The following is a 14825-nucleotide window of genomic DNA, read 5'->3' as shown; positions in this document are numbered from 1 at the left end:
TTCAACAAATGAGATTTTATGCTGTGCAACCAGATTTTTTTTAGCATATATTTTTCATACCCAAATCTTCACATGAAAATTAGTTCTGACTAGTGGTAGAAAAATTGTATTCAGCAGTACAGTAGCACCAGATTTTACAGGCTTTGAGCTGAACATGAATCTTAGTTTATTTTGAACATGTTTACCAGAATTTATCCTCATAAATAGTGAAAATATTTTACTTTAAAAATGAATTTTCCCTCTAAGATAAGAATCCCCTGCATAAAAAGCTCAAATATTTTCTAAAGAAATTCGAAACAGTTGTATGCAACTGACAAATTGCGTCAAGCATAAGTGGCATTTCTTGTGTTGGCATGTTTCAAAAATTTATACCCAACTCAGAATTCTTTTTTTTTTTTTTGAGTGACACCAAAGCTTAGTTAAAGTCCACATTTTCTACTTAACAGAGATGTAACAGTATGTATCAGTGTTATGACATTTTTCAACATGATCAGTTTATCTTTAGCAAAGACATAGTTAGCAGCACTCAAAGTAATTGTACATTTTTTCACCATGGTATTACTTTCCTCAAACTCTTCTACATTACATACCTGTAATAGAAAATGCAGTCTTCACTGTGAACACAGAATGTGCCCACCATTAAGAGCGGTTCACCTTAAGGTGTTTTATTTGGATTTAAAGAATGCTATTTGAAGGTCGCAGTGGTTTAAACATGGTCAAGACCCTTATTTAAGTGTTGCTGTGCTCATGTTTGAATATAGAGATATAAACCATCATATACTCGTTCTGGTTGTCTTGCCAAAAATACAAGTACTACATAATACAAGGTCTGTAGTCCAACTATAACTCTTGACAAACTGCAACAAGTTGAGCACATAAGCCAAATTGAGAAATGTTTGCTTACTTTGATTTAGCATTAACAGCTATGTAATCAGCATCTGCTAGAGGAGGCGATTATCTTGTAGTTTACTTTTGCTTGTATGGTTAAGATGTCTTCAAAATGCCTTCTTTTCACATTTGTAAGGTGAAAAGTGGAGCTGTGTTAAAAATTTGGTGCTGTATGGTGATTAAAATATTCACGCCGAGCCTTCACGGTCGCTTGCATCTGCAGGTACGCGTTTGACACAATGTGGTTGATCAACAGCCAAAAAACTGAAAGTTTTTATTAGGAAGGTCGCTGAAGATGGCTTCAGTGATCATTTTATTTTCAAACATTGAGGCTAACCATACTACCATTCTATTTATTGACGTAACTATTTCTTTTTATACTTTGTGAATCTGCAGAAAAAAAAGAAAGGTGAAACTTTCCTGTTAGGATTTTTCTGTGTTATCATTCTTACATTCAACATTTATTATAATTATTTTAGATCATTAACCCAGCATTATACTGTGATTTTCAATTTAAAGTATTCTCTTCCTCTGCTGAAATGTATAAACTTACTTTGAGACCTTTACTTCCATGTGAAACAGTCAACGGTGTTTCTCAGACCTTATCAACCGGAATACTCCCTACTTTGGAGGCCGCCGGTGACTGTCTCTGCTGTTTTTCTTTACTGCCCTCCCTTATCGTTTGATAAAAGAGAAAGCCCTAACAAAGGGTCTTCAGAGCGCTCAGTGAACGGCTTGAAGGAGCAGTTTGCTGGGTTTTCTTCCTTTTGCAAAAGCTTTCATAAAATTCACTTACGTTGTCTGTTTGTTCTTTTATGTAGATTCATTATTTTCTTTCATTAACAGTAAAGAGCTAAGCTATATAGAATGTGCTTCACACATGGCCTCTCTCTCACTCTATCTGCTTTGGCAAATCGTCTGCACTTTCTAATTCTTCGCGATCTTGTGTCACCATATCACCCAACCCTGCTACATGAAAAATCAAGAGATTCATTGTGATTTTATTTGCATGAGTATGGAGTTATTTATTTACAGTTGGCACAAGATGGTGGGAACAAATTGGCTTTGGGATAAACTGATACAGAGCCGTTAAAGTGCTTAAAAAGAAAGTCAGATTCAGAAGATCTCAAAGAAAAATGGAAATCAGTAATGTTTAAGATAGACATTCTCAAGGCTGGTCTGTTTGGTGTACATGGTTAATTTAAACGAAATTACAGAGCTGTAGTAACAAGAATTGTATGAAAATGTCATAGTTAAGGGTTTTACTTTGAGGCGTCATTTTGTCTTGACCAACCGTGCATTTGTGGTTGTTTGCTGTGACACAGAATGATCTATCTCTGTTTAGAGTGATTACCCTCTACTGTTAAACACGCCATTACTTGTCTGCATCAATTATGCTACATGAGAAGCACATTTCAGGAAACACACATAGGTGCAGTGAATTCAGAACTTCTCAGAGAAGAGTGTGTGAACTCAGGGTGACCAAGTGAACAGAATCCTTTATGTTTGAAAATCTTCATCTTTGCTTTTCTCCAAGGTATTACACTTCACGGCACGAGAAGAGCTTATCCTCCTTGAGGCACATCCATTGCCTAAAATATATCCGTTGCCTTGCCACAGAAAAATCTAATATAGATACATTCATTTATCAGACTGCATGACGTTGTTGGGTTCTTCTTTAGAACTTCTCGAGAGCAGTGAAAGAATAATTTGTGTCAACACTAATGTGCAGGTCTGGTCACATCCCAGCCCCGTTCTGGTTACTCAGCGGCCCGGTGTGGTTGTTGGCATTTCAGGAAGAGAGCACTTCAATTTAGTGTTGTGGCAAATGGAAGTGGAACCAAATGCGTTTTTTTTTTCATATTCAATTTACCCCACAAAAAAATATATTTAAGAGTGTCAGGTCAAACTGAACCCACATTAATGATAAGTATGTAATTTCCAGATACTTTTAAGGCTTCACTGGTTGTAGTACTTTAATGTATTCTGAACAATGTGACATTAATAAAAAGGAACGTGTCTAAAATGTTTTTTTTTCCTGCTTTCATGTATTTTCCCAACTTGCCTGACTCTAAGTGATGTGTTAGTACGCCGTGGTTTATCTTACACCGTCTTTGTTGCCAGTTTTTGGGGTCAAACATTTGCGTGCTAATGCGTTTGCCGAGTAGAAGAGCGATTGTGTCAGGCTTTCTTGGCGTCACCAAACCAGCACGTCACATGCCTCATGCTGTTGAATGCCTTTCTTGTGATTTCCACTGAAAGCCTTGCATGTTTAATATTTGACTCATCTCCATTATATTATAGCCTAAATTTGCTCCACATCTGTATGCAGTGTTACACAGGTTACATTTTGGACTAAGGAAAAACCTATCACGATTTTGATTTGTTCAAAAATCATTCTTTAAACAAAAGACCACCCTTGAAATTTTGGGAGAATGTTCGATTTTTTTTTTTTTTTTGACAAGGGTGTGGCTTTGTTATCCTGCAGTTGAGAGAGAGAGAGAGAGAAAAAAAAACTGGCACCAAAGGCAAAATCATTTTCAACCTTGATTTGTGATTTTGAAGTCATGTGATCACAGAAACGTCCACTCACTTTGCCGTAAAAACTCTTCACACATCTGTTGCAGCACGTCTGTGGCAGATATTCCTGTTACTGTGGCTCTGGGTTCATTAAGGGAGTGGCAACATCGACAGGCAGAATGTGGCATTAAGATTTGTCTTTGTCTTTTCTCCCCCCTTCTCTTTTCCCCTTCCCCTCCTCTCCAAACACTGTAGCAGAGGAACACATGATTTGGACAGAGAAGACTGACAGCCTTGCCTAGCACCAGGCCACTGATCAGCCATCTCCACCAGCAAATTGACCCGCTCTTCATCACCAGCCTCACAAGCATTTTCATTAAAAATAACAAAAAAACATCATCTAACTGTGAGTAATGGGGCAGCTTCATTTTTTTACATCACTATTTTAATTGTAATTTTGTTTAGAAAGTAAATCTGCTCGTACTATGTCATTTAATAATAGCATACTACTTTCTGGGTGAAATTTGTAATTATTTATTTAAATGTTTTTGACACATATTGAGCAAAGATAGTTATGGAAAAATTCTGCCGAATTTTCATGTGCATTTTTTCAGTTTTCAGTGTCACAAGTAGGACATTTGTTTTAATTACTGAGAAGTATTTTAGAAAAAACTCGGCCAAAGATGACAGCTTTAGTAAATAACAGCACAATACTTGACAAGCATTATGTGCCAACCAAATTAATTTTGTAGCAGCTTTAATTATCTCAGTTTTCCACTTCCTCCCTATTTCATTTGGATTTTCTTTTTTTTTTATCTGCTCACTGAGGGGAAAAAGCACATTAGGTTATCTCTGATCAGCTAGGGCACATTTAGTGTATTGAAGGGATAGTTAGAAAAACGGCATCATCGTGAACACATGGCTGACAAAAGAGGCCTGTTGTCCTTTTAGCCCAGTGCGCCACCTAAAGGCTATTTTAGGCACTTCAAAATAACGCTGAACAGGAACGCTTAATAAGAAAACACTCCTGATTGTTCTTCGCTTGGTCAAACTATAACTTTTCTACGTCACGCATAGTAATAAGCAGCAACATTGTCAATGTAAATAAAAACATTAATTCTTTTAGGCATACTGTTTTTTTATTTTAAAAAAAATTAAATTCTTAAATTTATTTTGATATTAATTATTTAGTTATATATTTTTTTATTTCTAATGTAGGTTTTTGAGTTCTGTAAACCTGGTTGGCCAACGTGTTGCTGCCATGTGTAAATGGTAAACGTTTTTTGGGGAACAGAACAAAAAGTTCCTTTATTTCAGTAATTCAATTCAAAGCATGAAATTCCTCTATTATATAAAAATTATTACACAAAGACTGATACATTTCCGAATATCTTAATGGACAGCTGCATTGATAAAGCACATTAGAACAGCAGATTTCTTGATTTCCCAAATCCCTTTTCTCTTCGCCTCAGGTAAGATGCTTCTACTGTCGTCTCTGGTTCAGGAGTATCGTAAGACGAGGAATGTAAAAGTAGTCTCTCGTCATCCATGTTTTGTAAACTCACAACCATTCACCCTCCAGTATGATTTTCCCTCATTTCAAATTATACATAACAAAGTGTCTAATCTGACTTGTGTGATATAAACTAAACTTAATCTGCTCGTGGTTAGGTTTCACAGAGTGCATCCCACAGCCCTGTGTTGCTCCTTAAATTACAGTGGTCACAGGTTTGTGAGTTAAGTATATTTTTGGAGTTGTTTGTAGTATGCCTGGTATGCATCAGTGTAGATGCTGTAGACAGACTTAAATAAGTAATTAGATTTATTAAGCAATCCAAATACAGATTAAGCCCAAAATGTAGAGATTAATGTTCGTTAAAATTTAGAGACCGGTTGGAGGGACGAAACCAATAAAGCCCTGGACAGCATCCCTCATTTTCCAATGGTAGCATATTATCTCTTTCACATGTTCCACACTGACGTCTTGTTTGGGACCTGGGTCATATTGTCTTCTAGTCCCTCTGGAATCTCCCTTGTGACTGAATCCATAGATGAACTTGTTGTTCAAACTCAATGTGTTTTGTGTGTGACTCGTTTTCCCCGCTAATTCCAAAAGGTTTTTTTTGCGTGTACTGCCTGGGCACTGCGTGAAGGTCTCATCTTAGGCCTGTTACTGAGACATAAAGATATAAACTGTTTTCAGACACTACACAAGTACCTTTCTTCTTCTTCAACCTTTATTTAAACAGGATGAAAAAACTCCCTGGGATTGAACGAGTGTCCTGGCAGGTGACAGCAACACAATTACAGTAATTCCTTACAGATAGACACACAGTGTCTTTCAAGATGGATATAGATTTGTAATAGTTGACCTCCCCGCCGTATGTCTGGACATCTTAATTTATCGGCTGGTGTAGACCGTAGACTGAAATCATTACTTGAAAGCTGCCACTGACTCCAGCTATTATCTATGTTTTGTGAATCTTCCCCAAAGTCTCCAATGTGCTTCACTTCACAATAATCTCAAGACTGTGGTTTATCCTATTCAACTACCACATAATTTCCTTCCACTCAACTTTCCATCAATTTGCTTGGATATGACACTCTGAACAATCTAATTCTTTACCTTTAGCAGCTTATCTTCAGTTATTGACACCTTACCCATGATTCTGTAGGTTCCAAATTCATTTTTTTTAGAAAATATATTTTATTTTTTGAATTGAATTGCTGAAATGCACAGTTTTTGAAGTTACTCTCATTTTTAGACTTGTGCCAGTTAATTGGGAGGTCCGAACAACGTTTCATGTATGCATTAGTTTTTCAGGAAGCTTTATTGCTCTTTCTTTTCAGGTGACATCAGTTGCAAGGGGATGACCGAGCGCATTCATAACATCAATCTCCACAACTTCAGCAATTCTGTACTTGAGACCCTCAATGAGCAGCGAAACCGCGGGCACTTCTGTGACGTGACCGTTCGGATCCATGGAAGCATGCTGCGAGCTCACCGGTGCGTGCTGGCCGCTGGAAGCCCATTCTTTCAGGACAAGCTGCTCTTGGGCTACAGTGACATCGAGATCCCCTCTGTGGTCTCAGTGCAATCCATCCAGAAGCTGATTGACTTTATGTACAGTGGAATTCTGCGAGTTTCTCAGTCAGAAGCGCTGCAGATCCTCACCGCTGCCAGCATTCTGCAGATCAAGACCGTCATCGATGAGTGCACACGCATCGTGTCCCAGAATGTGGGCCTGGCTGGTCCCGGGGGATTCCCTGTGATACCAGGAGATTCTGGCCAGGAGACACCCCGTGGCACACCAGAGTCTGGCACCTCTGGACCCAGCAGTGATGCAGAGTCAGGCTATATGCAAGTAACATCACAGCAAAGTGTAGATCGTACATACACATCCCTGTACTCCTACCCCGGCCTGTCTCTGCAGAATGGCACCCGAGAGCGGTCCCTTTATGTTAACCCCCTGTCAGCAAATTATGATCCAAGCAATCAGAAGGACCAGCAATCTCAAGATCCGCCCTGGATAAACCGCATCCAGGAACGGTCCCAGCAGGTGGAACGCTTCATGTCCAACGCAGAGTCCACTCACTGCCGCAAGCAACCACGACCGGTACGCATCCAAACAGGAGGGATGCACATAAAGCAGGAGGCCGAAGACGAGTTCACCTGCTACGACATGGGGGACTGCCAAGATGACACTGACCACAACGAGGGTGTGGAGGGAGAATCCAAGGTTGAAAACTTTGACTCAGGGGTCAGCTCCTCCATCAGCACAGAGACGGACACCATGGAGCAGCAGCCGTACCTGACGAGCTTCAGTCGAGACGCCGTTGGGGAAGGGCAGCAAGGCATCGAAGGAGCTCCAGTGCAGATAGAGGTCAGCGACTCGTCCCCAGAGCGGATGCAAAAGACGGAGGACGGGGACACTTCCCACAGCACTAGTGACAGTAGCATGATGCAGCCCCTGCCAAACTCAGTCAAACTCAGTCCCATGTCCCAGTACATGCGCCAGATAGAATCACACACCAGCAACCTGAGGATGCCGATCACCGTGCCCAGCAATTCCCAAGTGATGGGCACCGCTGGAAGCACCTTCCTGCCCACACTCTTCCCCACGCAGCCGTCGAGAGACCACAAGCCTTTCCTTTACCTTCCTGGCCAGCAGCAGCCCCAGTTCGTGGCAGTGCCGCCGCCCGCAATGCCATCATTCCCGAACCCCATGTCGGTACCGCAGGCTTCATCTCAGCAGCAGCAGGCTGCAGGAGGGATCGGTCCGGGGGAAAAGAAGCCCTATGAATGCACTCTCTGCAGTAAGACCTTTACTGCCAAACAGAATTACGTCAAACACATGTTTGTCCATACTGGTAAGTCAAAATATTAAAATATACATGTTGAATGCTCAATCATATAAATATTTCACTCAGATTGTAGCTGTAGTCTTGGAGAGTAACAGAATATAAAAGGTTCATCATATGTTGAATAGAGCCATATTTAGTTTTTTGCGAGCTGTTGCCATATCAGATTATGGCGATGCTTCACAAGTTTCAGTAGATTGGGTTAGAATAAGGCATTGTTTGATTTTAAAAAAGGCAAAGTTAAGTAAAAGGTCAGGTTAAAGAAGGTGGTAATTTAAAACATTATCAGTGTACAAGTTTTCATCACAATTAGGATAAAACATGAAGAAATTACCTCTTTTACCTATACTTGTTTTATATATTATCATTAAAATGAAAAGCACTTTGAAATGCTTTGCTGCTGAAATGATGCATCTATTCATTTCACAAAAAGAACATTATCTTTAACCTTTATAAAATGTTGGTGTTATTTAAAGATGGCAGAAAACAATCTGAACAATTTTTGATTATAGTTGACTTAGAGAGCTCTTTAGTGAATGTAGGACATTGACTCCTCATAAGCTTTTCACAGAAACCCACTTCAAAAAATTCAAAACTATCCCTTTAAAACAAAATATAAAGAAAGACTCAGAAACAAATGAATATCTTACCATCTGTACCAGTCAAACTACTTTGATTAAATAATAAAATTGTAAGTATTTAGAACATAAACTGAATGACATAAAAATAATGTTTATATGGTCACACCTGAAAAGTGTGTTTATCATTTCTGCTTGACTTTACAATGTCAGTAGTGTTCTTTCTTTAAACAATGTCCACATCATCAAATTGATACTGGGGAAACCATCATCACAAAGGAAAAGAATCAAATATCATATAATTAGATGGTCCCATAAAAAAGCCTTCTCAAACAACCATTATTATTCATTACAGTCCATTTCCTGTCCAGAAGCACTCGCTTTGGAGGCTACAGACAGAGCAGCATACGGAAGAGATGATAAATCATGGATCGATCACTCAACAGGATTAAATCTGAATAATCTATGGCAACCAAGGATTAATTACGTTTACAAATTTTGTGAAAAAGAGGTTTTCTATTAAGTAAAACCCTGTGTGTTTTTAAATTGAAGCTTTCTGCCCATTTTCTGCAGTAAGCAGCACATAGTGGAATAAAAAATTAAAACAAAGCTAGCTCAGGTTTACTGAACTTTTAGCTTAAGGTGTTTCTGCAGAAAATTCTGCAGCAAAGTCCATATGTAGAGACTGCTGGCAGCATTTCGGGAGAATTAAGGGTCAAAAAATAGACTTGACTCTCTTCCAAATCACTTATTTGCTCATTTTTTTTGTCTTTAATAGCTTGCTATATGCTTTTAGAAAGCTTGATACACACCCCACACCATGAGGATGCTGAAATCCTTCATTAAAAATGACCGCACCACACAGATTTTGACATTTCAGTCAAAGCCCTCATCAAGTTGGCTGTTTACGCGATGAACAGATGGAGCTAAATTAGCTTTAGAAACGGAGATGGGAATAGAATGGGGAGGTTAAGATTTGCACAGTTTTCCCAGGAGTGATGCAAAGAGTACTTTTTTTGTTGTAAAACTAAAGCATAATTTTAGCATTAAATTTGGAGTACATTTAGACACATGGCAACAGAATAACACTAAAGCATGTTCAGATGTAATTGTTCAGACACTGCAAATGAGTACTCCTCTCTAATGTGCAAACCATATTGTTTCTGGGGGGGGGGTTCAATCTCTTAATGCTTTTGTGTTGTGTGCACATCCAGGTGAGAAGCCTCATCAGTGCAGCATCTGCTGGCGCTCGTTCTCCCTGAAGGATTACTTAATTAAACATATGGTGACACACACAGGGGTGCGCGCCTACCAGTGCAGCATCTGCAACAAGCGTTTCACCCAGAAGAGTTCGCTGAACGTCCACATGCGGCTGCACCGTGGAGAGAAGTCCTATGAGTGCTACATCTGCAAGAAGAAGTTCTCACACAAGACCCTGCTGGAGCGCCACATGGCCCTGCACAGCAACGCCAGCGCCATCACCGGGCTGTCTGTGAGTGTGGGCACCCCGGGCCCGGTCTCCATCCCGATGCCGATAGCCGTCCCCGAGCCCGGAGCCGGAGTTGTGGCCCTCGCCATGCCAGTGAGCGGCGGCGCCGGAGTAGGGGCCGGGGTTGGAACGGGAGTGGGTGTAGCTGCTGAAGCAAGCTGCCAAGAAGGGACCACCTACGTGTGCTCCGTCTGCCCTGCCAAGTTCGACCAAATGGAGCTCTTCAATGACCACATGCGAATGCATGTCTCCGATGGATAAGTACAAATTTTAAAAAAAGGAAAAAAAGAAACTTATTTCTGAAAGAATGACAAATACAATGGCACTAGATTTTCCTTTTCTTATTTTGAGGTATGAAGAGTAAGGAGTATAGACACTGGCACATTAAGTTTCCCCAAAAAAAGTTTTCTTTTTTTTTTTTTTCCTGTTATTCTAAAAGAAAAAAAGATGGTGGCCTTAAGGCTCAGTGGTTTGATATTGATCTACTGGATGGATCCAAACTACGGGCCTCTAAATGTATGCTTTCCTAAAATACTGATTTATGTGTTGAACACTACCGAAAGGCCTACGAAAGAAACACATACACACAAACACACCTTTAGTCTAGCTATGTCTGAATGACTTTAAATGAGCAAATATGTTTGAATGTTTGTGATTTTTGCATACAAGTCTGTCTCTTTATTTGTCCGCGTGCGTCTGCGTGCGTGTGTGTGTGTGTATTGCTATGACACATGAATCATGGCAGTTGTGAATCCATATTGACCAGTTTGGAAACATAGATGTCCAAGCTTACTGTGGTATAATTTTAAACAACGATAACAATAAAAGACAAAAAACTGAAAAAAAAAAACCTGGGGTTGGGCTACATATTCCCTCTAAAAATACTGATGGTCACAAGATTGCCTTCTTATATCAAACAAAAAAAGGAGAGTACTTAATTTGACACTGGGTTTTATTTATTCCTGTGGTATTAAGGGATTATAATGCAGCTGTTGTCAAGGTACCAATTTTAATTATTTTACTTAATTGTAACCTCCTGTCCAAAGCGATGGGGAAAGTGATTATTTCTCACCTGTTTTATGATTATTGTCCATGAATTTTGACGGTCAAGATAACGTTTACTAAATTTTTGTGTGCTGATAAGACAGTATTTGAGCAAAAATATGTTTCTTTTTTTTCCTGGAGTTTAGAGTTTATCTCATTTGCATACACTGCCTTTTTAATATCCTAAGACTGTTAAGGCTACTTAGATTTCTTCCACTGCAAAACATGAAAAAATGGAAGAGTCTTCTGCTGATGGTTGTGTGTGTGTGTTTTTTTTAGCCTTTTCACAGTTAAGGCAGGCTGGAATATGGGACTAAACTCTCTCCTTCATAATTGCTGCTCCTCAACCTGCACCCGACTGTTATGGGATATAGAGTTAGAGGAAAAAAAAAAGGATTTGTCACTTCAACAATTGTTGTTATTGAGTAGCCTGTTTGGTTTTAATCTCATAATTGAATTACAGTTTCGCAGGGAGGCGGTCAGCTGGTTGCTGATTGGATCGGTGTTGTGAAAGATGGCGCAAATTAATTTTGAGTCGGACTAAAAAGCAAAATAATTGCCGCCCTGAACCTAGAACGCCTGTATAACCTGTTCATTACAATTGCGGAGCTATTTCAGCAGGTGGGAGCTGAGTGCATTACTCTTCGTGCGTTCTCTCTCTCTCTTTCTCTCGCTCGTCGAAGGCTCAAATGGCATGCAACGTTTTGAAAGGAAATACAGTCTGAAAGCAAAACAAGTAGCTCCCATCAATCGATAGCACGCTGTTTCATGATATACCACAAGCTGCAGATGGACTGTGTGGAAAAACAGCATACATTCCCAATTTTCTCAAACACCAAGACACAGCATGTGTAGAGTAGATGTGGAAGCTTGTGTGTTCATGTCGTCTCATTCATGCATTGCCCTACTTAAGGTTTATTACAGATATTTTTAATTCTTTTACATTGATTTTATATCCAAAATAGGTCTCACACACACACGTGTGTGTATGTACACACACACACACACACACAAACACATGCACACGTGCAACTGCCTGCAACTGCATCCTGAAGGATTTGCTTCTTTAAAAGCAAGCAAACACTTTCGGTAGTTGTACGATAAAGCGAGTAACTAACTGCATTCAGGGACGTCTTCAAAAGACCTCCTGTCAGTTCAGAAAAAAGTGCTATTTTGCACATTTTCTTAAAATGCCTGTGCTAAATATTTAATCGTTTTCCTTAAATGAACTTTCTTTTATTCAATTTCAAAGGAAAAAAAAATCTTTTTTTTTATCTTGATAAGTGGACTGCATTATTTTCTTGCATATATGTTGCACTGCTTAAACCAATAAGTGCACTACTGTTAACAGAGATATAGTTTTAGAAAAGAGATTTTTTTTTCTTGTTTCTTTTTTTTTTAAGACTTCACATGAATAGCGGTGTTTCAGCTTATTTTTTCGTTTAGTAAACTTCTCAATTCTCGGCTTTTGTTATGGCTTGCTGTTACCTTCAGTATATTCTCGTGCCGTGTTAATGCAAGCATTTATTTTATTTTATTTAACCATTGTGTGTGCTCATCTATGTTTAAACCTTTGAAATATTCTATCGGGTCAGTTCCCTATAAGAGTTTATTTGATTTCTTTTTTTTTTTTTTTTTAGAAACAGTGCAGAAATTTCCTATGAGAACATCCAAGCCAAACATCATTAACAGCGAAACAACAGCAGTAATAATAAAGAACCTCCCGTCCAAGTCTTTTGGCGGAAGTAATGCTATATTATTAATAATAGATTTATAATATGTGTGTATGTGTGTAAATGACGTGTGTGTGTCCTGGAAAAAAAAACCTTTCTGTTGTGATGGAGTGCAGCTTCTTTGATATCAGTCCGTCACTAGTGCACAGTCGTGTCTCTTTACTTCGGTGTTTGTGTGTCAGTGAGCGTCTGTGTGCGGTAAATAGCCTAATCAAATTGTTGATAAGTGGAATATCTCAACTGTAGGGCTTCCTTTGCAATATGCAGCGCAGGTACTATAAGAAAACAGTTCTCCAAACCTTTCGGGCTGATAAGGCACCTGTAACAATTCCTTAGCTTAGGCCAGCTGGCACGCATCCTGCTCCAGCTTCTTTAGCTTGATGAAAGAAAAAAACACTTGTGAGAAAAGATCTTTGAAAGTGTGCGGTTGGTCCTCAGTAAAGTTAGCATGTTATTGAACATTTGATTGGGCCTGTCTCTATGGTGTGCATAAAAAAGCCTCTGAAGTGTATGGTTCCTATTCGTAGCTGTCGTTGCCTAGTCGGCAGTATTGCTGCATGCTAGTGCTACATTTGTCTCTACACAGCACGTGGAGGGTTAAATCTCATGCCTTAACAGACAATGCACTAAATAGAAATATGTAAGCAACTGCCGAGATCTCTTTCCAACAGTATCGCCACTCGTATGGCACAACGCAGCTCGTGATGTTCGTCGTCTGTTCAACTTCCAAACACTGCCAAACTAACATCATCACTTTTTCCAGCGAAAAGAAAAAAGTAACAAAAAAAAAAAAAGAAAGAAAGGCAGAGACAGAGTGTCAAACTGTTTCGGTGTAGTGGGTGTGTTTCGGTGATCTAACATTCCTTCATGGCACCTAAATTTTTACGTACGTGTTTTTATGTGAACACCTATATTAAATGCACTATTGACTGTAGCTAGATGAGTACAACCAGCCTTGTGGTATCATTGGTCTAAATAGTAGTAGCTTGGTGTTGGTTTTTGAAATGTTTGGTTTCACAATTACACTATGAGTTCTTTCTTGATCACTTATATTTAATTATTTTTCTGTTTTTTTTGGTTTTGGAATAACAAAAGTAGCCAATCTTCATGTGACCTGGGTGAGGGCTAGAACTTGTCCATTGGTGGTTGATTTCTTGTATCATAAGGTGTTTGATAGGAGTCTAGGTTTGGAAAGGAAGGAACCTTTTTGCTCCAGTGTGTCATAATGTGCTATAGCATACGGCCCATTTCCCCTTCCCCTTGTTGCATTAGCATCACGTGTCCTTCACTGTCCATAGTTATATATTCCTTAGATTACTTCGGCTAATTGTGGTGGTGCTTAATTCTTCTCTCGGTTGCAAAAAAAGTAAAATTTTAGTGCCTTGCGAAAGTTCTCGTGCCCTTTGAACCTTTTCATATTTCCTCACATTACTACCACAAACTGAAACAAAATCTTCTGGGATTTTATGATAGACCAACAGATGGTAGTGCGTGACTGGATAGTGAAGAAATAAATTATACATAGTTTTCAAATGCTTTCATAAATATGTGGTGTATGTGTTAGGAGTTGGTATTTATTGCATCTTTAATCATTTTAGAGACATTTTTTTAACCATCATTTTGTCTTGATAATGGAAAACTTATTAATTTCAAATTCCAAAAACTAATGATTTGTTACCTTTTTATCACTGTTGGATCCTTGAGAGCGTCAGTAAAAATCTATTTATTTGGAAGTATGAATAAAAGTAATGATTGATACAACTGCCTTAGTTAATGCCGTAGTGTAAGAAAGTTGTCTGATAATGGGTAAGTGTTATTTTTAAGAGATTTGTAGCAGTTTTCCTAGGAAGTACAAACAGTAATGGTCGTACAATATGTTGCCAAAAAATAAAGGTAAAACTGAAAATCAATATTGCTGTTATTTTTGTCATTGTTGCAAAAATAAAAGAGTTTCTGTCCATATTGTTTATGCTTAGTGTGCAGTTACATCCGGCTCCCTTAAGTCAATGTTTTGTTGGACAAATGAGAATGAAATTTCATGTAATCTTTGTTGCAAAATAGCTGAAAGCACTCATAGGATTACTCTCCATGGTTCAGCTACACGTGGTAGGTTATGACTTTGACTAGTCCATTTCAAAACACAAATATGCTTTAATATAAACAGTTTGGTTCAAGCTTAGATTATGTTTTTACTCTGCTGGATGTTAACCT

The 14825-nt window shown here is 38.9% G+C and overlaps 1 protein-coding gene across 1 annotated transcript in view; it reads left to right on the top strand.

Moving 5' to 3' along the window:
- zbtb20 (zinc finger and BTB domain containing 20) overlaps positions 1-14625 on the top strand; it is a 34081-nt gene extending 19456 nt beyond the window's left edge. Inside the window, exons 2-4 of the mRNA XM_055043417.1 lie at positions 3664-3814; positions 6259-7779; positions 9563-14625. Coding sequence (XP_054899392.1) covers positions 6279-7779; positions 9563-10098 — 2037 coding nt within the window. The 5' untranslated portion in view covers positions 3664-3814; positions 6259-6278 and the 3' untranslated portion in view covers positions 10099-14625. The remainder of the gene's footprint in view (positions 1-3663; positions 3815-6258; positions 7780-9562) is intronic.
- The last annotated feature ends 200 nt before the right edge of the window (positions 14626-14825 follow it).

Source organism: Poeciliopsis prolifica, unplaced genomic scaffold (assembly GCF_027474105.1).
Source record: "Poeciliopsis prolifica strain line A6 unplaced genomic scaffold, Auburn_PproV2 SCAFFOLD019, whole genome shotgun sequence".
NCBI lineage: Eukaryota > Metazoa > Chordata > Actinopteri > Cyprinodontiformes > Poeciliidae > Poeciliopsis > Poeciliopsis prolifica.
This window is presented reverse-complemented; position numbering and strand designations above follow the sequence as displayed.